Source organism: Hyperolius riggenbachi, chromosome 4, assembly GCF_040937935.1.
Source record: "Hyperolius riggenbachi isolate aHypRig1 chromosome 4, aHypRig1.pri, whole genome shotgun sequence".
Lineage (NCBI taxonomy): Eukaryota > Metazoa > Chordata > Amphibia > Anura > Hyperoliidae > Hyperolius > Hyperolius riggenbachi.
This window is the reverse complement of record NC_090649.1, coordinates 297835626-297863500: the sequence shown is the minus strand read 5'-3', so window position 1 is coordinate 297863500 and position 27875 is coordinate 297835626. Positions and strand designations below refer to the sequence as shown.

Here is a 27875-nt window from a genome sequence, read left to right as displayed (position 1 = left end):
GAGGGGAAAGCAGCCATTAAGATAAGGAGGGTCCCAGCCTGAAGCAAAGGAGATCTGGAGGATCATAGAAGCCTCTAGAATCTAGAGGCTTCCTCTGTGTAATCGATACATGTCAAACTCTGGCCCGCGGGCAAAATCTGGCCCTCAAAGCCATTAAATTTGTCTCTCAAGTGGTTTCCCCACTCTGCATAATGTTTAGCCCACTCTAGACCACCAGGGTAGCTATATTGGAGGTGAAACCCTAGAACATCGGAGAAACCATATGGGGAAGGTAGGAAGGAAAGCACTTAACACTAGGAATCTTTAAGCATTCCTACATGCTAAATCACCTTCATCTAAGTACTGTACATCTGTTGCTACAGACCTAGAAATATGACTATTTCCCAATTCCCAACTGCTCTCATCACTTCAAGAATGTCAAATTATCTACCAGAGGAAGTAATATATTATATATATTCATTTGAGACAAGTCACTTGGGAGCAGTTATGAAAAAAAGTTAAAACAAGCTCATTGCCGTTGATTAGTAATACATAGATTGGAATATTCAGGAATTTCTCAGCTTATTAAAGCATACTTCTGGCCTCAGGGGACACCAGTTTTCCAAAGTATGTGATCCATTTAGTAGTAGCTAATTCATACTTTAGATAACACTGTAATTTTTGTCTATGACAGGAAGGTGGGATGTGAACATTTTTCAGACATGCTGACCTTTAGTAAAACACTACTTACCAAAAGATGTTGACAAGTTTAAAGTTTAATAGCAATTTTTCCCATCCGTGAAACTTTAGAAGACCACAGTATATACAGTCTGAGTGGCCTGGGAGCTACTATTACGGAATCTATTATTATGCATTTATGCCACTCTGACATTTTCCACAATACTTTACAGAGTTCATAAAACAATTTAAGGCCTGATTAAATAATTCCACACTAGAAGGCGATGGGCTTGGGAAAAAATTCTATGTTTCAAAAAAGAGGGCTGCCACGTCCCAGTCTTCACTGTGCTTTGGCAGTGTCTGCAGTGCTCCACAGCTAAAAGCATGTTAAAACATAGAAGGAAATTTCTTAAAGGATATCTGTAACCTTTAAAAAAAAAAAAAAAAGTTAGATACTTACCTCAACAGGAGGAGCCTCTGGATGGTCCAGATACGTCTCCGGTGTCCCTATGTCTCCTGCGCTATCTTGGGAGCCTCTGAACAATATTCCACATTAAAGTCCAAAGATTAGTCACATCCACACTTCCCTCCATGTAAGAGTGTATCTGCACTGTACAGGTGCAAACTACAGCTTGCATCTGAGCAGTAGCATGGAGCCACAGTTTTTTTTCTCAGTGCATGAGTGGCTCTGTGCTACTCTACAGGCGCAAACCCGTGTGGTGCTTGTGCAGTGTGGTCGTGCTGGTACATGGAGGGGAAAGCAGCCATTAAGATAAGGAGGGTCCCAGCCTGAAGCAAAGGAGATCTGGAGGATCATAGAAGCCTCTAGAATCTAGAGGCTTCCTCTGTGTAATCGATACATGTCAAACTCTGGCCCGCGGGCAAAATCTGGCCCTCAAAGCCATTAAATTTGTCTCTCAAGTGGTTTCCCCACTCTGCATAATGTTTAGCCCACTCTAGACCACCAGGGTAGCTATATTGGAGGTGAAACCCTAGAACATCGGAGAAACCATATGGGGAAGGTAGGAAGGAAAGCACTTAACACTAGGAACTGTATAGGGGAGGATGGGGGCCTCTAGACACCAGGGAACTGTATAGTGGAAGGAGGACCACTGGTCAACAGAAAACTGTATAGGGGAGGGAGGGGGACCACTAGACACCAGGAAACTGTATAGGGGTTGGAGGGACCTATTAGAAACCAGGGAACCTTATAAGGAAGGGAGGAGGCCACTAGACATTGTGGTTGGCTTGTGACTTTGTCCCAGTGTACAATTTCGGCCCAGTTTGTATTTGAGCTTGACACCCCTGGTATAGTCCAGTCATCTGACTACAAAACCCCCTGCCTCCTGTTCACTCGAGTGCAACACAAAGAAGACATGGGCAAGGTAATCTCTGTGTTCAGAGCAACTGACTGATTGGTACCTCCTCCCAGCCGATACTAGGCTACTGTTATAAATTGATGATAGTATAGGGGGAGTAGTCTGAACAGTTGATAGACTTCTGCTTATCCCAGCCAAGAAGTGTATGACAATTATCCAGAAAGTCAGCACTGAAAACATAGCCAGCTAAGTAATAAAAACACAAATAAAAATGGTTTATGTGCAATGGAAATTATAATGTTTAACACAATATTCATTACAAATAAGATCCACCCCCATTGTCTGACCCTAGTTCTCCAATGCAGAGTGTGAATTTGAAGTGTGCCCTGCTGCAAAGTACATATAGGAAGCTTGTTGGTAACCATTGATACCTCTCCTTGTATTTCCCCTGCAGCTTCATACTGTGAGAACTCTGGGCTCAGTGTCATGTGATTGCAGTAAAGTCCTGGAGCTCTCACAGTGAATTATGAAACTGCAGAGGAGACATGAGGACTGGAGCTGGAGCGAAGAGAGGTAGCTATTGTTACTGACATGCTTCCAATGCATACTCCGCATAGCAAGGCCTGTCACGTAGGCTGTCCTTCAAGGATAAACTGATCACACCACTTTTGGTCCACAAATTTGGTACAGGAATGTTGATTAGTCAAATTTAAAAATTATTTTTTTCCATCTTGTATTCTAGACTGTATCAATACTAATCTGTTTGTTTGTTTGTTTGTTTTTGTTGTTGTTGTTGAAATTATGTGATTTTGTGGGATATCCTTAAAGGACTTACGAGCCTAAATAGGTAAAAAAAAAAGAGAAGTACCTTAATCACTTTTAAATGCATGGAGAACGCCGTCCGCGCCGGGTCACCGCAGTGTGATAGCCCCCTGTGCCGCTCCCGACCTCACGGACGGGATCAGGCTCCCCTTCCTCTCCTAAGATGGCCTCCCCCCCAATCCACGCACAGTAGAGGGTTATCCAATCAATTACCCCAGGAACCATTATGTCTGTTGTACCTTTTGGTTGTGAAACATGGACTTAGCAAGAAAGATAATTTTTGTAAGAATTTTTTAAAGATAATTTTATAGTCCAAAACTGAAGAATGAAATTTGGAAAATAACAAAAAGCACAGCTGAATGGTATATCAGAGTGAAATTCTAATCAGTTTTGCAAAGGTCCAGAAAATGAAGTAAAATGAATGTTAATAGACACAATAGGAATATGTTGTGGGGCCACTAACGTCAGATCTAAAAGAGAAAAATTATGTAGAAGAAAACCTTAAAGTGACACAGAAGCAAAAAAAAAAAAAAATTATATAATGAATTGGTTGTGTATTATGGATAATTACTAGAACATTAGTAGCAAAGAAAGTATTCTCATATCTTTATTTTAGTTATATAGTAGTTGTTGTTGTTGTGTGTTTTTTTTTTTTTTTTTATAACATTGCATGATACTCTAATATTTGCAGTTTACACATTACACTCAGCATTCTAAATGATTTCACAGAGCAGGCTAGTGAACTTTTGAACTTTTCTCTGCTGAAAAAAAGTTAACAAAATACAGTGACAGACACTTGAGATAATAAGCTTCAGAAGACAGAGCTCTCTGCGACTTTGAAAGTTGGAGAGATCAGTGGCTCTTTTGCATAGATAAGTGGAGTTTCTTAACTCTTCCTGTACTGGAAACAATATTAGACTCATATCTGTTCTGCTAATGTTTTATTACTTAGCTGCACATACAAATCGTTACATCATAAGTTTATTTTCACTTCAGATTCCCTTTAGGCTGCTTTCACAGTGCCACGTTACAGCCGCACGTTACAGCAGCCCCTAACGCAGAACAACTCACAGTAATGAAAAATCAATGGGCTGTTCAGTGCCCACGTTGCGTTGGAGTATAACGCTGCACGTTAAATGAAAGTGCAGCATGCTGTGCGTTATACTCGTATTTAGCTGCGTTAGAACGTTTGCACATGCTCAGTAATGTTTTGTTTTTGTTTTTTTAAATTTGACGCATGCACAGTTTTCGTTCGATCACTATGCGTCAAAAAGTACACATCAGGTATGCATCAAGAGATGCATAACGCAGTTCAATATAACGTCCAACTTCAATACTAACATGCGTTGCATTAGGGGCACGTTATGCAACCTTAACGTCGTATCAACCGCAATGTCTTAGTGTGAAAGAACCCCTAAAGGCAGGAAACACACTTGACTGTTTTTGTGTGTGTTTTCTGCACAAAAAAACTAAGAACTAGTTAATCAATTGGCTAGTTCACACTTCATGTGTTTTTCGCCCGCATAAAAAAGACATTCTGTATGATAATTCTGCACATTTTGTCAGTTTTCAATGTTAAAATCTATTACATTAGCTGCTGTAAAAAATGCACTAGTTTTCCTGCATAGAAACTCACTTGGTGTGCAGAAAACGCACGCAGAAAACTGAAGGACAAGTGAGTTCCCTGCCTAACAAGGGAATTGCGCAATGCATGGTGCTCCGCTAGCATAAGTACCGGTATATCAACATCACTAGACAAGCAACTTTGTAACTAAAAAACATGTAATATCTTAGGCTTCTTTCATATTAGCCAACGCGTGCAGGAGCCGTTTCCTGCACGCGTGGAATAGCCTGCGGCGTGTAGTCGGGAATCTGCGGTGCAACGTAATCAGCGGCGGTAGTATTTAATTAACCCGACAGGAAAATTCCAGCTCCCAATGATAAAAAGCTCCCTGGTGCGTCGTACCGCAACGCATCGTAACACAGTGCCGGGTGTGAAAGGTAAAATGAAAGTCTATGGACTTTCATTTTACCTTGGTTAACGCAAGGTATCAACTTTGCGTTGAAACGCAGAAAAAGGGCTCTAGTGTGAAAGAGCCCTTATCACTTTAGTATGCAGCTGCCACAAGTGTTTTAGGAAACCTGTAGGAAACCATAGCAACAGTATACAACTTGGTGTAAGGAATAACTACATTCTCTTCTCTCAGTTTTGTGTCAGTGGTTAATAGCTTTGCACAAAGCTGGAGGTAAAACTAATTGAACCACTAGGCACACCCCCTGATTTGATGTGTTAACTGCAATGATACAATTGCATTGAGGGAGGCAGTCTATACATCCACAGGGATCTTAGCTCTGGGCAGGGTAGTTTCTAGGCTAAAATACACCCAGGGCAAGAGTGTAAAAATTGTGCCCCCCCCCCCCCCCGTGCCTGGAGCCAGGTATAGGTGCCTGCAGTATAGGTTAGCTAGGTCTAGTTGCATTCAGTATAGGTAGTGGGCTATAGGTCCCCCCAATATAGGTAGCCAGGCATAGGTGCCCCAGTATAATTGCCCCTAGTATAGATTAGCCAGGTAGGTGCCTCCAGTATAGGTATCCAGTATAGTTGCCCCCATTCAGGGGCGGACTGGCCAGGGGGGGAAGGGGGAAAATCTCTCCCCAGGCCTCCTTTCATTCAGTGATTTAGGACAGGTCTGGTGTCTGGTGTATTAGGGTTTGTTGTTGAAGGGCAATGTGAAACTTGAGGCTAGCTGATAAAAGTGCAATCAGAGGACAGGCAAGCTGGTAAATATACACAGCATGATGCAGAGCTTGCCTGGAGGGTCCATGGGCAAACATCTGTCTGGTCTCTCCCAATTGTTATTATGACTGCATGTGTGGATAAGGTGTTATACAAGTTGAAAAGTTTTTGACAGTCCCTAGACTCCAGGAGGGCTACTTTCTGACTTGTGTGAGAGACTGGCAGGGACAGGAGTCCTATTACAGGCAAGTAGCCTCTGTGTGATGTGCAATACAGATAAGCTCTCTGCTCCATCTCAGGCTTTTCTTAATTTCTCTCCACTCCTCCTCTCTCTGGGCTAGTGCACGCCAAAATCGCAATAGCAATCGCTAGCAATTTGAGAGTGTGATTTTGTGAAGCGATTTTCAGAGCGATTTTTTAATGAATTGCTCCCAAAAATGCTACATTCAGTGTGTTTGTGATTTTCAAAAAATCACAACGCTGCTATGAGAACACCGTCATAGGGTAACATTAGCCAAGCGCTTTTCAAATCACTGTCGATTTGAAAAACACTCAGACACACTGTTGGTGGGCACCAGCTCTCCCTCACTCACCTTTGTTTCCCTCTTCCCCTAGTGCTGGCTGGCTATGTCTTCTTGTCATACAGGAAAGCTAAGTAAAAGTGCAATCCTGGTGAGGGTTGCTTTCTGACTTGTGTGAGAGACTGGCAGGGACAGGAGTCAAATTACAGGCAAGTAGCCTCTCTGATGTGGTACTGCAATAGAGATAAGCCGCCCCCCCCCCCTTCATGCCTGTACTTTACCTGTCACGCTGTCCCTAGAGTGTTCTTTTTGTATTTCCGCATTGGCGCTCCACGTGACTACTGGCATATATGACATGGGGTGCGTGTGTGATGTCATTTGGGCTGGGGCTGCCATGATAATGGGCCTCACTAGGGGAAGAGGGAAACAAAGGTGAATGAGGGAAAGCTGGTGCCCAACAACAGTGTGTCTGAGTGTTTTTCAAATCGACAGTGATTTGAAAAGCGCTTGGCTAATGTTACCCTATGACGGTGTTCTCATAGTAGCGTTGTGATTTTTTCAAAATCACAAACACACTGCATGTAGCATTTTTTGGAGCAATTCATTAAAAAAATCGCTCTGAAAATCGCTTCACAAAATCACACTCACAAATTGCTAGCGATTGCTATTTTGGCGTGCACTAGCCCAGAGAGAGGAGGAGTGGAGAGAAATTGAGAGTAGCCTGAGATGGAGCAGAGAGCTTATCTGTATTGCACATCACACAGAGGCTACTTGCCTGTAATAGGACTCCTGTCCCTGCCAGTCTCTCACACAAGTCAGAAAGTAGCCCTCCTGGAGTCTAGGGACTGTCAAAACTTGTATAACACCTTATCCACACATGCAGTCATAATAACAATGGGGAGAGACCAGACAGATGTTTGCCCACGGACCCTCCAGGCAAGCTCTGCATCATGCTGTGTATATTTACCAGCTTGCCTGTCCTCTGATTGCACTTTTATCAGCTAGCCTCAAGATTCACATTGCCTTACAACAACAAACCCGAATACACCAGACACTGGACCAGCCCTAAATCACTGAATGAAAGGCTGCCTGGGGGGAGATGCCCCCCCCCCCCCCCCTGGCCAGTCTGCATAGCTGTATACAGTGCTTCCCTGAGCTAATTACTCTGCAGTCCCCTGGGGAGAGGGAGGGAGAGGTCACAGCACCCTTTCTCCATCTGAACGCTCAGGGCTGCCACACAGCTGCACAGCCCCTAGAAACAGGCCTGGCTCTGGGTATACAGCACTTGGAGTAATCACTCTGATCTCAGTATTAGCTGACAAAGGAAGACAGCATTATCCAGTGAGAATAATGCAGAGCCACTGTGCAAGAAAAGAGATGCCATACATAGAGCTGTGTAATAGCACTTGTTAAAATACTTGAACTATAGAGATGAGTTGATTAGGAGGGGGGGGGGGTGCCTTGGAAGTTGGGGCGGGGGAGTTGAAGATGCACTTTAAGTAAGCTTTATATCATAAACAAATGCAAGATTGACATTTCTGAATATAGCACTTCATATAAATGTCAAATAAATGTCAGGATGATCTGTCAATTTAGGTACATTTCTTGTAAACAAAAGCCATAAATATATTCCAAAAATAAATACGAATAATTTCAGTTTTAAATCCAATATTTTTAAATGTATTGTGTGATTACAAATCCCATCATGCTTGAACATGCATTGGGCTCTTGGTTTCCAAACAATTGCTCACACCTGATTTTTTTTCCAAGCTAGCCTCTAGTGATCTTAGGCTGTGCTTCTGATGGTAGGGTGTTTTATGTGCCTTCTCTTTCTATCTAGCATAAATAATGTACTAGTATTTCAGATACAAGATATGTTTGGGAGTCTTATATGTTTGAAAGATGAAATGTTATCCCTCAATAAATTAATCAATTAATCTTGTTTAGAGGAGGCAGATGGAAGATTCAAAGCACAAGATCAAAAAAGCAGAGCAAAGACAGCTGGCTTGGAGATGTCATGATGTACTCCTTAATATCATTTTTCTTTCAATTCCTTTTCTATGGAAAAAAAAATAATTTTAATTTTAAGTGTTATGTGTGGGAAATGTTTTTGAGATTGCTTATAACATTGAAAATGTATGTTTCAGACCACATTCGTGTAAGTCTATCTGTGAAACTGTTTTACAATTACAGACTTATTTGCATGTTGTTTAATTTATAGTACATGTTGTTATGTATGTTGTGTTATTGTTCATTCATAGCGGAGGTCTGAAAAACCTGGGATTTTTCAGAAAGGGGAAAGAGCACAAGAGATTAGGAGCCCCTTATGGTGTAGTATGTTATGCAAATGGTATAAATAAGACCAATAAAAATGGTACTCACAAACCCGGGATGTGGAACGGCAACCGCAGTATATAAGCTTTGGTGGTGATGTTTCAAATCACACATGCGGATATACTCTGTCTTGAAAAGGTTAGGCCGCTTTCCAGAAAAAGTGTAGTTAGGGTCACCAGAAGGAGAGACTGTTAGCGGCCCAAACTGATAACCACCCCCCTAGGATGTTGTAACGTCAGAGTGCAAGGAATTTGGACAAGCAAATTCTAAAAGTATTCTGAAATTATGACCATGTAATTCACTAATTTTGCACCGCCGTGCAATGTGTACTGAGCGAGTATGCTTAACTGCTTCGGGTTCTAGGATGTAGATTCTACCTTTTAATTAGTGCTGCTGTAGGTTTTAGAATGTAGAATCTACACCCTGCATTAAAAATTGCAAAGATCGTCAGCACACCAGTCTCAAAAGCACTTAAAATTTATTGTGCCAGTTTCCACAGGATAGACCAACAATTGTTTCGAGGGCCACGCAGGGCGTACGTACAAAAAGGGCGCCCGGACAAAAAGGGCGTGGGGTGTAAACTCTAAATAATAATTAATCATTAATAGAGTTTATAAAAATAGTGTGCTATATTTCGTTTACAAATAATGTTTAACAAAATTATAAATCATTAAATAATGTTTATGAAATCGGAAATTGTGAAAACGTTAATCTTCCCTGTTTCTAAAGTTAAACTTATAATTACGTTTATTAAAAAAAACAATAATATATGTTTAATTGTTATAATTCTATATTATTGTGAATAACCTTCATTTACGGTTTGTTCCTATAATAAAATCTGAAAATATTCTTTATAACGATGATATAAATATAACTACGTTCGTAATAAGTGTTGTAAAACATTAGTAATTATTACTAAAATTTTACTAAAACTATACCTAAGCCTACTCTTACACAGAACCCTCCCTGTACCTATCCCTAACCCCTAGACCCCCCTGTTGGTGCCTAAACCTAAGACCCCCCTGTTGGTGCCTAAACCTAAGACCCCCCTGTTGGTGCCTAAACCTAAGACCCCCCCTGTTGGTGCCTAAGTAACCCTCCCTGTACCTACCCCTAACCCCTAGACCCCCCTGTTGGTGCCTAAACCTAAGACCCCCCTGTTGGTGCCTAAACCTAAGACCCCCCTGTTGGTGCCTAAACCTAAGACCCCCCTGTTGGTGCCTAAACCTAAGACCCCCCTGGTGGTGCCTAAACCTAAGACCCCCCTTTATTATGTGGATAATAATGTTTTACTAATTGTGGATGCAAAAAATATTTTGCAATATACGTTACGTACTGATCGCTTTATTTTGTGAATAATAATGTTATACAAACAGTAAGGGATAAAACTTTAAATAATGTTTTAATTAGTTAAATAAGATTAATATGTTTAGTATTTTTATAAACGTTATTCGGCACAGGTGCATTTTATAAACGTAAATCACCACAAGCACACTTATAAATCATTAAAAATCTCCTGGCGCCGTTTGTAAACGTTATTTATGTCCTGCGCCCTTTTTTCCTGCTCGGCGCCCATTAAACGTTATTTATTATGAGAGTGAATGGCGGCGCCCTTTTTGTCCACTAGGGGCCTGCGCCCTTTTTTCCCTCTTCCCACGCAGGGTCCCCCTTTATCAAGGCATGTGGTTGATAAAGGGGGACCCTGCGTGGCCCTCGAAACAATTGTTGGTCTATCCTGTGGAAACTGGCACAATAAATTTTAAGTGCTTTTGAGACTGGTGTGCTGACGATCTTTGCAACTTGGATTATCTTGTGACACTGCCTATGTCACTTGGCCAAGCACCCATGGACAAGGTGATGGTGTGCCGACTTCGTCTTAGGACTTTGCTGCATTAAAAATTGACGCCCCCCTCGTGTGCACTTGCATGCACATGATTGTGCATGTGTGCGTTCGTGCATGCGCGTGTGCAGTCCTGTGATTGATTGCTGCTAGCAAATAGCAACAATCATTCAATAAAGTTAGGGAAAAATGTTTTAAAAGTAAAAAAAAAAACCATTTATAAATGGGTGTATATATATATATATATATATATATATATATATATATATATATATATATATATATATTACATGATATCATGTACCCCATCACTGTGCTCCTTTCCTATGACCCCCTCATACTTATATTACAGGGCCTACCTAATCAGCCCAAAATCACATGATCATGTACCATTTGCCTTGTATAGCTTTGTCCTATGTTGTATAACCTTGTAACATCTGTCATTCTTTGTATCATTGTATTTATTTATTGTCCAGTGCTACGTTATATGTTGGCACTTTATAAATACAACAAATAATAATAATAATCTGTGGCTTTCTAACGCTGATGCGGTGTAGATTCTACACCATCGCTTTCTGTGATCCCAAGCAGATCCCTGCTCACTCCCACCACAGATTCGGCTGTCATGTGACAGCCAAACTTTCTCCTATGGGTAAGGAGCCAGTTTTATTGGCTCCTTATCAGGTGATCACTGTGAGCCAATCACAGTAATCACAAATGGCAAAATGAAAAAAAGGCTCTAGTCTTTAAAGGGGCCTGAGCTTGCTGTTCCTAATGAGTTAATCAGTTGCCAGCTACTGTATTTGATCAGCAGCTGCTCGCTTGGATGGGCTGAATGTATTCCCTTTATGGAGCAGTGGGGATGCATTAACATTACGTGGTGCATTGTGCTGTGTTGCTGTATGTGAACTCACTGCCCATATAATTGTTTTGGGCATGTTCACATCTCTGCATTGTAATGGATCATGTTCTCCTACCACACTTTCTGCAGTGCATTTCAGGATAACATATGTGAAAATGTGTTTTTTATATAGCAATTGTTCAGCCATAAAAATGAAGTGTACCTTTTAACCTGCAGAGTGTGCGCTGCATTGTGCCTGTGTTATAGCAGGTCTGTTATGCAATGCCCATAGCGTGAACCTAGTTTGATGATTCTTAGTTGTATAATGTACTGGTCAAGGGCACTGTCTTTAACATCAGAGACCAGTGTTAAAATCCTGGCAGGAGCCAGTATGTATTCTGTAAGGAGTCCTTGAGCAAGACTCCACAGCACAGCAAGGTGGCTTGCGGAATGTGCTCTTATTAGCTGCAGCTCTTAAATTGCTTTGAGTCTGAGACAAGAAAAATGATATACAAATACAGCTTTTCATTTTTTTAATCTTAAGAGATTTTGTTTTTGATTTTTCTTTGTTTCTTGTTTTGTTTTTTTATTTTATTTTTTTCTGGACTTTAATACTCAGACGCTACAGCAGTATCGATTTCTCAGTAGCATTACAAAAAAAGAAAGTGGCAGTGTTGGGTTTTATTTTTTTGTAAATATTTATTGAACAGTTGCACATGGTACACTTTTTTTTCCTTGGGGGGAGGGGGGGTGGAACAAACGATTGCCCATTGTAAACTGGTCAATATTTATTAGGTAGGATTCTTAATTTAATATAGATTTGTTAGTTACTTGTCAATCAAGGAACAGCTTTCGTATAGTGTGTATTTTAAATCGCTGAGACCCCTTTCACACTTGGCCACTGTGTCACCCTAGGTTACACTTCCCTAAGTCTATCACGTGATGCGTCCCAGTGAGCAGGCTGCAGTGACCAGGGAACTGCTGCATTACAGATGCAAAGTCTGCAGCACGTTGCCGCATGATCTGTGCATGCCGCACGGATTATGCAGCAAAGGCCCCCCATTAATGGTAGCCACAGAGCCTCCCCCAGTATAGGTACCCATAGAGCCCTCAACTTTATGTGGTGAGAGTGTACAGGAAAGGGGTAATGCAGTGTACAGGAAAGGGGTAATGTAACCCACCTCTCCAGCATCTACAGGAAAAAGAAAGTAGAAAAGAATCACCTCGGGGTCTGGAGGCAGAGCTTCGTGGCGATTTTGGGGGCAGGTCTTTGCTGTGATTTGAGGGCAGAACTTCAGAGGCTCCAGGCACCCCTTCTCAGAGGAACATTGAGGCACCCTGAGCGGCGCTCAGGGTAAAGGCCAGCCGGGCCCTGGCAACAAATATAACAATTAAAGCCACAAACCTACACAGAGTTCCCAGAAAGAGTGGGAAAATATCTCTAGTGGAGATACTGACAGCAATAAATCCCCCAAAAATGTCTAACCCCCTCCGAATGAACCACAATGAAAAAACAAAAATACTTGATTTGGCTTTTATGTAAACACTCAAAATCTTTTTCTTGTGCTCCCATAAAGACAATATGTACTGTAATATGATAAGAACCTAAGAAGTATTTCCTGAAAAATCCATTTGGTACTTACACATTCCTTTACTGAACCATATGTCTTCTGAAAGAGTGAAATCTGTATTAAAGGATTGTGTTCTTCATCTTGTACATCGCATGAGTGCACTGAGCTCGCTCATATAATCTCTCGATTGCTGTGACATCACCTGTGCATTGGGCCTAAACGAAGCACATCTATAGCTTAGGTAATATGTCACTGGCAGCCAAAGGGTCAAATAGTGATGGCATCATGATAAGACAGCTGTATCCTATTACATGATAACAATCCCCCAGAACTGCTTAGGGAGATATACATTTATCATAGAAGGTTTCTTCAGGGATATCACACAGCTCAGACTTTCCATCTTTAAATAACATTTTTATTGTTCTGTTTGCTAGAAGTAAAGAACAGGTGTGAACCATTTTTAAAGCAAATATTCTCAGACTTCAAAACACCTGTGCGTATTTATGTTATGCAGAAAGACAAATCTGTCGCTGTTTACATAATCACAAAGATGAATTTTCTCTGAATAGAGAAGTCAGAAACTTACGGCGCATGAAAATGTCAGCAATGTGTCAACATCCACATAAAGCAAAGTGATTGTCGATTAAAATGTTACAACTTATTTTTGTGGAAATTCAAAATCAACAAAACCTGCATGAAAAGAAAAATTCTACCTCCAAGGGCATGACTACAAACCCCAGGGCTACATAGCTAAACTGTTCATGGTCAGAGGTACATTCAAAATGTTTGATCTGTATGATAGTAATGGTCAAGTAGATGCAAATAACATTTTTATGCACATTTATGCAGCTTGAAAATGAACCAATCAAATTTTACCTCAGCAGGATTTGATTGTTTCAATTTTAAGCTGCATACATTTGCATAAAATGTGCATACATTTGCATCAACTCAGTTATTTGCATCTACTTGACCATCACTACTATATGAAACAAATATATTATGAACCAAAAATGTGACATTAGTAGAAACTGAAGAACTGCAGAAGCGACCTATTTTGATGTCATCCTTTGGAATCAACAATGGACTAGAACGTGGTCATGTAAAGAAGGTGCGAGGAAGAGGGCAGTGTCAACAAAACCCTGTGACTCTTTTTGCTGGTGATGATTGTAATCAGCTAATTACGATTACCCAAAATTAATCTAAATTTTTGCAATTGCACCCATATGTAATTTGGATTTGTAAATGCAATTGATTTTATGTAATCATTTGCAATTTTGCAAAATTTTCACATACATTTTGTGTAATTTCATGCCTACTTTAGCAGTGAATAACAAGGCCCCCTTACATGCCATAGTCACCAAAATAGCTACATATGTTAGAGAGAATATTGGGTACAAATCAAATCGATTTTAAAAATGCAAAGGAAAAATGGTTTTTAAACTGTAATTTTTATGAGTTTAAAAACTATTTTCCTTTGCATTTTTAAAATCGATTTTCTCAAAAACGTCAAGTTTTTTGAAAAATTATAATTTTTTGACTTGCACCCAATATTCTCCTTAACATACTGTATGTAGCAATTCTAGTGGCAATAACCGCTAAAGTCAGCACAATATTACGCAAAATTACGAATAATTACAGTTGCAGATGATTTTTTGCGAAATTTCACATTACAATTTTGCATTGTAATTGCGAATTTTGATATGAAATGTCATGTATGTGAAATTTGTGCTCATTACTACCTTTTGCTAAGGGAGAGATACTGGGGTGCACAGGAGGTTTCTAAAGCCACCACAGAGAGGTAAGTAGGGCTAGGTTAACAGTATAGCAGAACATCACATTGCAATGCAAAATCAATGTGACATTCACAGTGCAGCCTTTGTTTTGAGGTCTGACAGAATGCTCTATCCACCTGCATGCAGTATGTTTACCTCATAAACCCCGCGTTAACAATATAATGAAACATAATTTTAACTGACTGTATGCTTAACTGTTGCTATGGACGGATACTCCTTTATTCACATTTGTATTTCTATTGGCTTTTACTTTTTAAAAACAATTAATTAGTGGACATGTACCTTAGAGAAAATAAAGTACAGAATACAAGACTAATACCCATTTAATTTACTCAAAGCCACAAGTCAATATGATAAGCCAGTAATTAAATGAGAAGAAAAAAATCTGAGATGACAACTAATTTAAATGCAGAAACAACACATAAATCTGCTAAGTTATAGCATTTCTTAGGAATCTATGATCTTCCAGTACTGAACAGTTAGGCCTCGTTCACATCATTTAGCGCAGATGGATGTGCGATCGGAACGCAACATGTCCGATCGCACGCCATCTGCGCTACTATGCGCTGCGCTGCAGATCCCATTCATTACAAACAATGGGATCTGCGCTGCGATTACCAAAAATGCGTGCAGCACGCGATAGCGCAGTCATATGATGGGAACGGTAGAAGGGCTGTCTATGCCCTTCTACCATTCTTGCGCGTCGCACACTATACGCGCTGCCAAAATGCGCACGGCAGCGTGTATAGTCTGAACGAGGCCTTAGGGTTCCATTGATGCTTATTGCTTGTATCTAGATGTGCAACTCTCATGACACTCTAAATTGTGAACCAGCCTAAAATGTTGTTTATGGTTAAGCAGCGCCTATGTCACCTCGTCTCCCACTTAAAGTGGCCCCAAATTAAAAATACAAGATTTCAGAAATAAAATCTATTTTCTAACTTATAATTATAAATAGCAGCCTTTTTTTCAGCTGCATGATGACAAATATAAAATATTTTACATTTATTGGAGGAACCACTCCTTTCCTTTCATTTTGCCGGGACAGAATCCGGCAGACTGGTGGAGGAGATAAAAAATAAAAACAAAACACAGGCTTCTACTGATGATGTCACAGGGGAGGTGATCTCAGCGTATTTTGTATTTTGAGATTTAACATAGACGACGCCCCTGTGAGGGAGGGTAGTTGATGACAAACACACCCATGATCTAAAACCTCCTACTAAGCTCAGAAGTAATGGCTGCCACCTGTATAACCCTAGTTATGAAAAGAGAAGGGTGAAAAGCATGCACTGAAATGCTCATAGGCTTGAAGGAGTGTTTATTTATCTTATATGTGTCAGAGTGGTGCAACTAAATATTTTGAATTTAAAAAAAATGCTTGGTTTGGGTCCTCTTTAATGTGGCATGTACTGTGTGCCGGCTGATATTTGAAACTAACAAGTTCACTAATCTGTTTTAAGATTGAATTATTTAGAGACATCATCTCATTATACTGCTGCATCCACTCCTCCCCTACTTGCATACTTCCACTTACTCTAAACATAGCTGCCGCCATTTTCCCTGTAGTGACACCTAAAACATACAACACATCTCTACAATCTCCTCACAACAGTGCCCCCTTTTAAAGCAACTATACTGCAACTACTCCCTATTTAGTGACAAACCTATCACTTGCTCCATGCACCATCCCCCCCCTCTCACACACACACACACACACACACACACACACACACACACACACACACACACCTGCTTATACAATCGAGCATGTGCTCTTGCTACTCAACCTCCCAAGACACATGGGCAAATAGTCACGCCCCCTTAAAGGGAACCTGAAGCGAGGAACATTATTTAACATAAGCACATGACATAGCTGCAAATGAATATTACATAATAACCTCACTGTCAGTTCCTCTCAGAAGCACACCATTTTCTTCTTACAGTGCACCCTTCCAGTTCTGAAAGTATTTTGTCAGAACTGAAGTATACTAGTTGCTGTCAGTTATATATCAGCAGCTGTCAGTTACAACTGAATGTGCAAGATAATGTCCATGTTTCCCTATGGCTTAAGTGGGTGATATTACAGTTTAGCAGTGAGCTGACCAGGAAGCTGTTATGGGGCAATGGCCATTTTTAAAATGGACGGAGAATTCCATTGATCATGGTAGACAAACGAGATGCAGGAGAGGAGAAAGAGATTGATGAGTAGACTACACAGGAGGTAAGTAGTATGACCCGTGTATGGTTATTTTGACTTTTATTTTCAGTTCAGGTTCTCTTTAAATATGTAATTTGATGTTGGCATGTTTATAGGCAGCCAATCAAGTTGCCAACAATGATAAGTTCCTTGAAATCTCTGTCCTATATGGGGGAGCAGCAAGGCTCTAGCTGAATGACCCAAGACCTTGTGTTAAAGAAACAGAAATAGTTGTTGAGGTCTGAGTATTCTAATCTCCAGAAGTCATTGCTACAGGGGAGAGTCCATCTACCCTTCTATATCCAATCTTCCAAAGGCTTAAGGTGATTTAGCTAGAAAGCAAAACAATGTTTTTACTGATTTATTGCAGAATAGCAGTACGGAACAGACAACATCATGCACAGTGCCTCAGGCTTTTCAGCCCTTTTCCAAGTCCCCCACCCAACAAGCACTGCAACACCAATATAAGAAGGCAGGTACTAAAATTACTTACAATCTCCAGTAGTTTAGAAGAAGACCGCATGGAAGCAGCAGAACAAAAGGAAAGTTGGGTGCCGGAGGCACCATGGAAGTTTGGGCACTACCATAAGCACACACTCAAATATTGTTCATAGGTGGAAATATGGGTGGCCCACTATGCAAACTGGGGCTACAGATAGTGCCCACTCCAGTGCCCAAATTTCCATCTATAAATTACATTTGTATGGATGCCCATGGAGATGCTGAAATTTCTACAGTGCCTCTGGTATTTTTAATTTTCTGAGGTAGATTTGCGTGGGGGGGGGGGGGGGGGGCAAATAAGGGTTAGGGTTTAGGAGTTTTAAGGTTAAGTGTTAGGAAGGTTGTTTTTCTGGTTAAGTATTGAGGGGGTGCAGTTAAGGTAAGGTATCAGCAGGAAGGGTGGTTAGTGTTAGACATTGGCGGGGGGAGGTGGTTAGGGTTAGGCATCAGAGGGGGAGAGATCTGTGTGAGGTTAGGGTTAGGTTTTGCTGTAGTTAAATATCAGTAACATTTACAGATATTTTACTATAACCATCAGCAAATGTTACTGATTTTCTTGCGCCTTTATTTCGCTTACCCGGATAAATAAGACTGCAAGTAAGGTAAGCATGTTGTCTCCCCATCCCCGCAAACACACACACACACACACACACACACACACACACACACACACTTTTGATGAATATAATTGATGTGAATTTTAAGAATTGATTGGCCTTGTTTATGTTGGTGCCAGAGGCAGGGGCAATACAAAATCCCCAGCAACCCCCACCAACATGGGAAAGACTGGAGATAAAGGGGCTCCTAAGATGACATGCAGGGCAGTGGAGTGTGATACTTTACCTACTTCCATGGTGGGACAGGTACTCATTCCTCTCTCCAGTGTAGATAACCATTGTGCAGCCCATCTCCTTGCAATTTCTGGCATATGTCACATGACATGCAGGGAGGGGAACCACTTGGAGATAGGCTTCACAAAAAGGAGCTGCGCCAAAGAAAGATGGGAGAACCTGTCTTTCTGCCAGAAACAGGTAACATATCATGCTCTGCTACAACTGCCCTGCTATGTTTTAAGGGAAGTGTTTGAGGAAACAACTATTTTTCTCGGATTTGTGAACTGAATACAGCCTGAAATCACTGCACACCATAGCACATTACTTCTAGAATGTCATCTCCTTTGTCTTGAGTGTTTAACAAGCACAGTCTTGGGTAGATTCAGATAATGTTTATACTGAGCTAAAAGAGCCGTATAACACACTTCCTCTGTGGCTGTACTTGTGCTTGTTTGTCAGTGTAATGTTTTTTTCCACTTCAGTGCTCTGACATATTATAAGTGTTCTGTAATTTGCTACATGCATTTGCAGGTATCCACAACTGACAGCTTGTTGAACAAACCCACTTTTCTGTGCCTTAATGGTTCATTAACAAAAGAAATTGGCTTGACTAATAGGAAATTGCTTTTATAAGCAATCATTATGGATTACAGTGTGTTACATACAAGGACATGAATAAAAAGACATGAATAAATAGTGCATAGAGGATTTATTTGTACAGACTTTTTGACTCACACTTAACATGCAGTTTAGCTTTACAAAAAAAAAATATTTTTCACATTCTGACATTCCCCCTTTTTTGCACATCCTTTATTTTCTGCCTGTTTGAGAGTCTTTTCTAGCCTTCTTTGCATGCAAATATGACCTCTAAAGCACATCTGGTTAACCAAGCATCAAGAATGAGGTAGACAAATAGTTCCTGATCTTTGAAAAAATGTAGAGGATAACTGAAATCAAGATTCCTACATTGGAATAAAAAGCATGACTACTTTGTAAATAATAGCCTCTCTCTCACATGTGGGGTGATGGGGTTAAATCTCAGCACTCTGTCCAGTACTGGAGTTCAGAGTGTGCCTGCACATCCTCTACTTAATAGTACATGGAAATAACAGACAACAACAGAGCCCAGAGGGTGGTTATATTTGTAGAAAGCAAGTGGTGATAAGCAAAAAAAGGATCCAAAAATGCGCCTAATAGTTTAATTTGTACTACTCAAAAGGTAGAATTTGGGATTAGGAAGTCACAGATTCTAGTAGGAACAAGAGATCCCACAAACACACACTAAACCTAGTGAGTGAGCGGGGGGATAAATATATGATGCAAAAGCGGGGGGATAAAGACTCCCCTTATATAGCACCACGCAGAAAGGGACCTTCCGTTGTCCTCCTCTAGAATTACCCTCTCGCATTCACGAATACAAGATTTTACACTTGGTTCACCCCTCCTCTGTCATCCCCCCCCCCCCCACACACACACACACACACACTTATCCTAAGGCCAAGTTGCACTCCTACTAGATATCCTAAAACATACTGCCTCTAGGTATGTTTATTGTGTGCTACCCCACCTCTTGTTTTCCCCCTATTCCTTTAGATTGTAAGCTTGCAAGGGCAGGGCTCCATCCCCCATTTGTGTTTTGGAATCTATTTTACATTTTATTCATTGTGTTACTTTTGTCACTGTAATTACCAATTCTGTATTTTGTATCAATTCTGTATTTTGCCACCAATTATGTATTTTGTATATTGGTGTATACCATTGTCTGTATTATTATGTACCCCATGTTAGTTTCTTACTTTGTGCAGCACCACAGAATGTGTTGGCGCTTTATAAACCAATAATAATAATAATTTGATTAGATTCCATGAATTTCCACATATAATAATCAATTAACATGACATTTGCCACAAATACACTAATAAGTCCCATCATTGATGCTGGCAATCAAAAATTCATAAAGAAAATAATTTATAAGCTGATCAATAATCAATACAATCAACGATCAATAATCAATCAACTGGATAAAATTATTGCATACAAGATGATATGAAAGCCATGGAGCAGCCTATAGAGGGTGTGTAACGATCGGTGTAACACAGAGAGGGTCTGATTACCGGTGAACTGCAGTCTTACCAGGAATACAGAATATACCCGATTATTGGTGATCTGCAGTATCACCGATAATCAGATATATCTACTAACCTCTGGACACCAGGGAGAACAAGTGAGTGTTAATGCAACAGTATACTTTGAGTACTTCTCCAGAAGTATGTTCCTTCCTATGGCCTAGACTCTCCAGGAGGGAGGAGCTAGGCTGTGGATAGGAAGGTCAGAGCGTGAGTGACACCCGAGAGGAAGGGTGTCACTAACAGGTCTGGGAACTGCCTCTAACAGTAAGGCCAGTTCTCGAGGTCGGCTAGCCAGGTCGTTAACACACAGACAGCTAAGGTACAGAATCGGGATGCAAATACAGAGTCCAGGAACGAGCAGGGTTTGGCAACAGGATATCAGAAATAGCAAGGTACAAGATCAAAGTTCAGAGGGATAGTCAGACAGGCGGAAGGTCATAACAAATAATACAATGCAATGTTCCTAATGCTAAGGTGTGAACGCCTTGATGTCAACACCTTTGAAAACTATGCTAGAACACAGATACAAACAATGTCTGAGTGCTACCACATTGTGATCGCAACAGCAGACAACCAGAGAATGCCCAGCACCCAGTATATATAGTAAGGTACTCTCCAGTGCTTCCCTAAGTGCTGGACCAATGGCAAGTGGTGAAAATGTCAGCTGACCGGCCTGGTCAGCTGACCCTTTTCTGGCTGTCATATAAGCTTTACCTCTGAGCGCGCGCGCGCGTCTTTCTGAATCTGTGTGGACTAGCAGTCCCAGCCACACCAGACATGTCTTGCAATGTGACTCTTGATTCAAATGCGGGGACCGCCGCCCCGCTCTCTAAGGGAGTGGCTGTTTCCCCGCGTCCGGCTGCACTGTCAGTAGCTCTGCCATCCGTGCAATCTGCTGCCTCCAACGCGGACTCCACCGCTCTGCCCATACGGCATGCTGCGGTTTCTCCGCGTTGTGCCGCCATGTTGGACGCGGAAACAGCCGCCTCACTCTGAGCCCTTGCGGCGGCTTTTCCGCGTTTCCTTACAGGGTGCTATTAAGATGAAAAGGTATTAAAGTTAACCCAGTTATTTAACATATTAAAGTTCATCCAGGGACACAAGAGTAACAATGTCCAGCCAGGAGCGAGAGAGGCAATTACCAAGAATGGAGGACTCCAGACAGCCCCCTGTGGTTCTGCTGTGCGTTAAACCATGTTTTCAAACAAGTAGCCTGACCCAATGAAAGACTAGATCCAGTAATGTCCCTGAAAGCCCAAATGCGTTCACGTAATATTTATATTACATGGCGCAGCGGCTCAGCCGCGGAGCATGCGGCAGACCATGGTCAAAGTAATGGCACCCGTAGCGGCAGGCTGCCATATTTACCCCTGTCGGACTATAACCCACATTGAAGCTGAAGGGAAAAAATTCCAATGTCGCATGTAGCCTGACACAGAATTGGAAAGGGTTAAGGTAATTTGGATAGTGTCTGTAGCAGTGCAGTGACCTTGCTTTTGGAGAAAATGATGTTTCTAATATGGCTTAAAAGTATAATATAATGGTGTAAATATTTATAACAGATAATTCAGGTTTTAAAAAATACAATCAGGAGAGTGTTTTGCCTGACTTTACTCATTTTAGCTGGCCTTTGAAGTCAGAATGTTTTTCCTTTCAACAGGCAGGTCTGTGATTTTTCCCAATGATGGTATCCACTTTGCAGATGCTCAGCAGAAGGGGACAGATTTGTACTTGTTTTTGATATCTACTTTGCTTGTAAGTAACAATTGACACTCCTTCACAGAATTGATACCATGGAATGTTTTGTGATATTGCCAAAAATGGAAAAGTTATACTGAGCGAAACTATTTGCTATCACATTAGGTTGTTTGTTTCCCTGTTACTGCTTATTTTATTGAGTTTTCTATTTTGTGTGTGACTCCACTAAGTATTACAATACTGTCTTTACACTTCCTGCAGTGTAATAGATGCATTCTCACTTTAGAAAACTTTTTATTTTATTTTACGCTGCACAAAACAAGCTTTGCAGTACAAATATATTCAGTTAGTTCCTTCAATTTGCTGACTTGTTTTTCTTTTTGTTTGTGTTTTTCTTTCCAGGTATCTGATTTTATGTGACATTGTGCAGAAAGCTGTATATTAAATGTAAATGTATGAAGCCGAGATTTGAGTAGCTCAGAAATAAACACGATCTCAGAAGTAAAATGGCTTTCCAAAGTTTTCTATCATAAAACATGGTTTCTAGTTCATAGTTTCAGTTGGCAGATTTTTTTTTTATTGGTACTAAGTATTAACATTTGAATCCTTGTTTCATTGAGAGTGTTCTAACCATGTGATTAAACATGTCTCGTGTGCATACAGGAAATCCGTTTCATATTTAATAATGAATGTTGATTGTAAAGGAAAGCAGAGGAAACTGTTGTGATTGTAAAGACTCTACATTTCTAATTCCTCAAGCTCACAAGATACACAGATATATATGAAACTTAATTGCTTTCTAGAATTTCTACAAATCTCTTCCAGTGACTTTGTAGGTAACCTTCAGAATTATTAGAGCCCACTGGAAGAATTATAATGCTACATGTATCTTCATATAATGTTTAAAGGACAACTGTAATGAGAGGAATATGGAGGCTGCCCTATTTATTTTCTTTTAAACAATACCGGTTGCCTGGCAGCCCAGCTTAGGAGCTGAAGTAGTTTTGTAAATGTGCACAGGGAAGCCAGCTGATAATAGAGCAAGTGTAAATGATCATGGGCTTGAAAACAACACTAAACCGTGAGATAAAGGACTCGCCCAGCTGTTAGATGCAGATGCAGGAAAGCTATCCATTCTCTGAATTTAGTATTTAGATTGGAATCTGAATTTTTGCCCTGAACAATATGGGCTGCCATCTTAATTTTCCTTTCTATGCAAAAGTAAATCTGCTGAGTATAGTATAGACACTAGAATAGCTGTGTACATCAAGAAACATATTTGGGGAAATATAGTTATTGGAACATTTTTTAGCTAAGCAGGAATGTTATAATGTATTTGCTATTCCAATTCTATTTGATCTAAAGGTCAATTCCAAATTTCACCATAACCCCCCCCCTCCCTTTTAACAATTGCCCCCACTTCTTCCTTCTTGGAAAACATAGAGGTGATGTGGTGGTCTTTGTATCTCAAAAGAGGCAAGATAATTTGTATTTGGCTTTGGTAGATAATAGTTTAAAATATATGTGTACTTTCACTGGACTCAAGGAAACAATTATGGCAGATTGAAGAATCGGGATGCTGATGAGGAAAAAAAAATGATGCAATTCCCACACCACACTTTCTCAACAAAACATAAAGTTCTGTTTATGGAAAGACTAAGATATTTACCTGGCACTAAATGACTTAATCACAACTCTCACTAGTAACTAATGGTCATAAAACACCTTTGGGGTTGAGAAAAACAAATGAAAGCCGGGGACAGGTAAAAAGTCCAATAATTCAAGACCTGTCTATACGGGAGCTGAATTAGCATTAAAAACAACTCCTGTTGTTTGCCTGAGACAAGCAAAACTTTCAACCTAGATTTGTATCCTTTAAAAGCAAAGTAAAACTATGGGAATCAAGGCTTGTCCTTTTTAGGATTAGGAACTTAAATAAAATTGTTTTTGTTTATTGACCCTTCAGATTTGCTAGTTTTACTGTGCGTAAAAATGTAGGTAGGCTGCATTATCGGGGGGGGGGGGGGCGGTGCAGCGGGAATGGACAACATAATTTCAGCTCCGGTGGTCCGCAATGATCTGGTTGGAGTCCGTCGTAAGTTCACTCCCATATAGGCTTCATGGGGGAAAGCATCCGCCTAGCCTGGCTGGATTTTCACGGTCTGCACAGAAGTGCGGTCCCCTTACTGCAACGGATTCCACAGATCCATTGCAGCATGACAAGTGTGAACAGCTCCTATAAGAGCGTTTACTCTTTGCTTAATAATGAGCGGAGAACAGACAAGAAATGTCCGTTCTCCGCTTTAGTGGGGACAGAGCCTAACTTTACTGTTGTGATTCGGTTTACACAGAAAAATTCTGGTCCAATGCTTTTAAGTTCTCTGACTGGGCTTAAATTACCGAGTTGCGGTAAATCGAATTTCATCGGAATTCCGATTTCCATTTTCTGATTTCCATTTCCCAAATTCTGATTGGAAATGGCAATTACCGATTGGTAATGCAAAAATTTCTATTCCGCGTAACCCGAATGAGCATCCCTAGTTCACACCTGATGCTGTTGCCGTCATAATTCACAGTTAATGTAACCAGGTACAAGTCTCCAGGTGGTCACTGGCAGGAGCCACAGGAAAGTAAATACAAGGCATCAATGGTGATGTGTACTTGTAAGTCTTTTGTTGCATTTTAGTTCAGATGCACTTTAAAGCTTGATTTCACAAGCTTACACAATTAATGGAAATCATGGAGCTGAGATGAATTAAATTTGCATTTTATGTTACTGTAGCAGAATTTAATTCAGCGTGAAGAGAGTTAAATAGGTTTAGCAAATGACTAGCAAAAAAAGCTATATAAAAAGGATATGTAATAAAAGCAGGCCATGTAATGGCTAAATATTGACAAGTAATTGGAATGAGAGGAGAGCTGGCTAAATTAAGTCCAATATCTTGCTGCTGAAATTAAATTGGTTGTCAAAGGAGAATTCAAGGTGGAGAAGAAGATGCTGGTACAACATTTCAAAGCAATTTTCTACAGCATATATTTTCCCTATGGAGTTTGATGTGATTCATATGCGACCTACTGTGTAATTTACATGAAAGACTATCAGAAGTCTGTGACTTTCTATTTCTTTTTCTCTAAATCTACAGCCTTCGTGCCTTCTGCATTACCATCTGTTCTGTGCACAGAGGGACATTTGCTCTGTCAGTGCTAAACTGACTACTCACTGTCCTTAGATAGTAATGATAACCTGGCTCTTTGTCATCTCTGACATTTCTGTCCCAAAAATATCCGATCTCTGCCTGGCCCAATTTACAGCTGGCTGTGTCATACATCAGTTGCCGTTTCTGCACTTTCCCTGCTAAACAAATATTCAAATTTACTATTGCTAACACCTGTCACAATAATAATGCATGAAGAGAAGACTGTATTTTTCAAAGTGAAAAATAGTAAAGAGCATTACTAAAGTAATAGGATCCTGAAGAAATAATGCTAAACATCATTATGGCCTCATGCTATGCAAGGATACTGAAATCAGTGGCTTATCTATAAATCATGGGGCAAATATTTCATGGAGTCCCAAGGCACATTTGCGCAATGATGCTCTTACGTAGATTTGAATACAAGTGGCCATGGCAATGTACAGATACATACCTACATACCATGTGTAGATCATTTTCCTGGTTGCGTTCCCTCTCCTTGCACAACAAAAATAAATAAATTGTAGGATCTCATGAAAACTAGTTTCTCTTTTCAGGCTGATTTATTATGTTCTATAATCACTATATTCATAAAATATATAAAATGAACCTCACACTAAGGGAGATTTGTGAATAGTGTTAGTAATTGCAACAGTGACAGGCACTACTTACCTTCAGAAGGCTGCACCCTAGATCCCATCTCTGTGCGCTCTAACATCTTCTTCAGCCAGATCCACAGCTGCAGCAGGTTTTAGGTCTTCCCAGGGCACAAGATGTACTTACATAAAAAACTACATCTCCTGTCATGCTCTGTGGGGGCCAGAATGTGCGACTCCACTGTAGACACTTCAAACTAGGGATGCTCACCGCATTCCGCAGATTTAATTTTTCCGCAATTCCGGGCGGAATTTGGTGGTTCCGTTCCATCCGTACGCCTATCACAAGGAAGCCCCTAGAAGAAGCTTAAAGTGAGAACAACAGGATTTCTTCATGAAAATAGGAATGTCTGCACCAATCAGAGGCTTACAAAAATCACCTAAATGGATTTCTGCATGAAAATCGGAATTCTTTCAGTACCAATCACAGTGTTAACAAAAACCAATCAATCTTATGTTAGCAACCAGCTCCCTAGCTATCTCACCTATCCCAACCATTTTGTATAGGTCCTATAGCTTACGCGACACCTCCTGCGGCACTAAAACCACTGCCATGGAACCGCTGCCAGGTCCCATAGCTTACGCAACACCTCCAGCGGCGCAAAAACGACCGCCATGGGACCACCGCTAGGTCCCATGGCTTAAGCAACACCTCCTGCGGTGCAAAAACCACCGCCATGGAACCACCGCCAGGTCCCAAAGCTTATGCGACACCTCCTGTGGTGCCAAAACCACCGCCATGGGACCACCGCTAGGTCCCATGGCGTAAGCGACACCTCCTGCTGTGCCAAAACGACCGCCATGGGACCACCGCAAGGTCCCATGGCGTAAGCGACACCATCTGCTGCTGCAAAAAAAAAGACCGGTGGAACAGCCACTAGGTCCCATGGGCTACCATTTAGCAAAAACGATGTTTCATTTGCGATTACTTAAATTTTTCCGCCGGAATGCGGAATTCCGCAGAAATCCGCAAAATTCCGTGAGAATGTAATGGCGACGGAATTTAGCGCTGGCGGAATTCCGGAATTCTGGCGGAACAGAATTTGTTTGTTTCCGATCATCCCTACTTCAAACTGCAGCATCAGCGGGTCTGGCTGAAGAAGATGATGGAGCACATACATACAAGGGCTAGGGCACAGCCCGCGAACTTAAGTAAAGCCTATCACACCCTCCCTCAATGGTTGGTTTTACATATTTCATTAAGTTAGTGCTGAGTTGCCTTTAAAGAGCTCCTGTACCAAGAGACCATAAAAACTGCTGTAGCTGTTCTATTTGGCCACCATCTTTAGCGAGCTGACCAGACTATGTCATAAGTCTACCTTGATGTCATACATTGCCCTTGCATTATTCTTTCCCACCCCTTTTTTGGCTCAGAAAATTGTGAATATCCCCTTGCCCTAAACATCAGGACAAGGACACATTGCAGGGGAGAGGTATTTTCTGCCCACTTTTGTAAAGTATCCCAGAAATTCTACAAGCCATGTGGGCTGGTATTGACCAGGGAGCAAAGACCTTTGTTTGTGGGCTTTTCTTTCTTGGCTAATACTAGGCTTGGGGTGAAGGCTGTGCTTTTCTCTCCTAGATTGATCAGATTTGGGGAGAGAGGTATGCTGTTTTATCTTGTTTGTAAAAAAATACTAAAATGATACATATATAAGCTTGCAGTGAGGTTTTATTAATAATTTATGATGCTCCCCTGCTTGTTGTTTTACATGTTTAAAAATCTGAATTTCAAGCTATTAGCTGGTGATCACTGCAATCATGGGAATTACTTTTTGAGCTCTTGATAAGCCTTTGTGAGTTTGTGTGTCTCTTGCTTTTTTAGGTCTGTGATTAGGATAGTTTCCCAATCACGGAACATTGCCACATAGCATGGCAAGAATAAATCAGACTCATGGAGTCATTGGCAAGACAAAGAACACATATGTAGATCATGTTTGCTATAGCCATACACCATTTAAACTGGTGGCTACATGCTTGCTAAAGGTCTGTGACTGCCAAAGCACAGAAGTCATAATATCAGATGACCGACAGGCAATTAGTATTTTTTTTTACAAAGAGGTCAGCAATGACAGATTTAATAATCTCTCAGGATCAATTTGCTTTTAATCACTACTATGCAATTTCCATGGCTGCAGCTAGACTTTAAGATTGTAATGTGCTATGAGAGCTAGGAAATCAACTCTTGGTTGAACTGTCAGCATAACAATAGCTTATAGTTTAGCTAAT

General features: G+C 40.8%; 1 protein-coding gene across 10 annotated transcripts in view; it reads right to left on the bottom strand.

The window, feature by feature from the left end:
* Positions 1-27875, bottom strand: part of LAMA2 (laminin subunit alpha 2) — a 1150433-nt gene that overhangs the window by 978944 nt on the left and 143614 nt on the right. The window contains exon 1 of one of the 10 annotated variants that reach the window (XM_068231530.1): positions 25663-25705. The exons of the other annotated variants lie outside the window; for them this stretch is intronic. Coding sequence (XP_068087631.1) covers positions 25663-25690 — 28 coding nt within the window. The 5' untranslated portion in view covers positions 25691-25705. Of the gene's footprint in view, positions 1-25662; positions 25706-27875 lie in introns of those variants that run through there. 10 annotated transcript variants of the gene reach the window in all.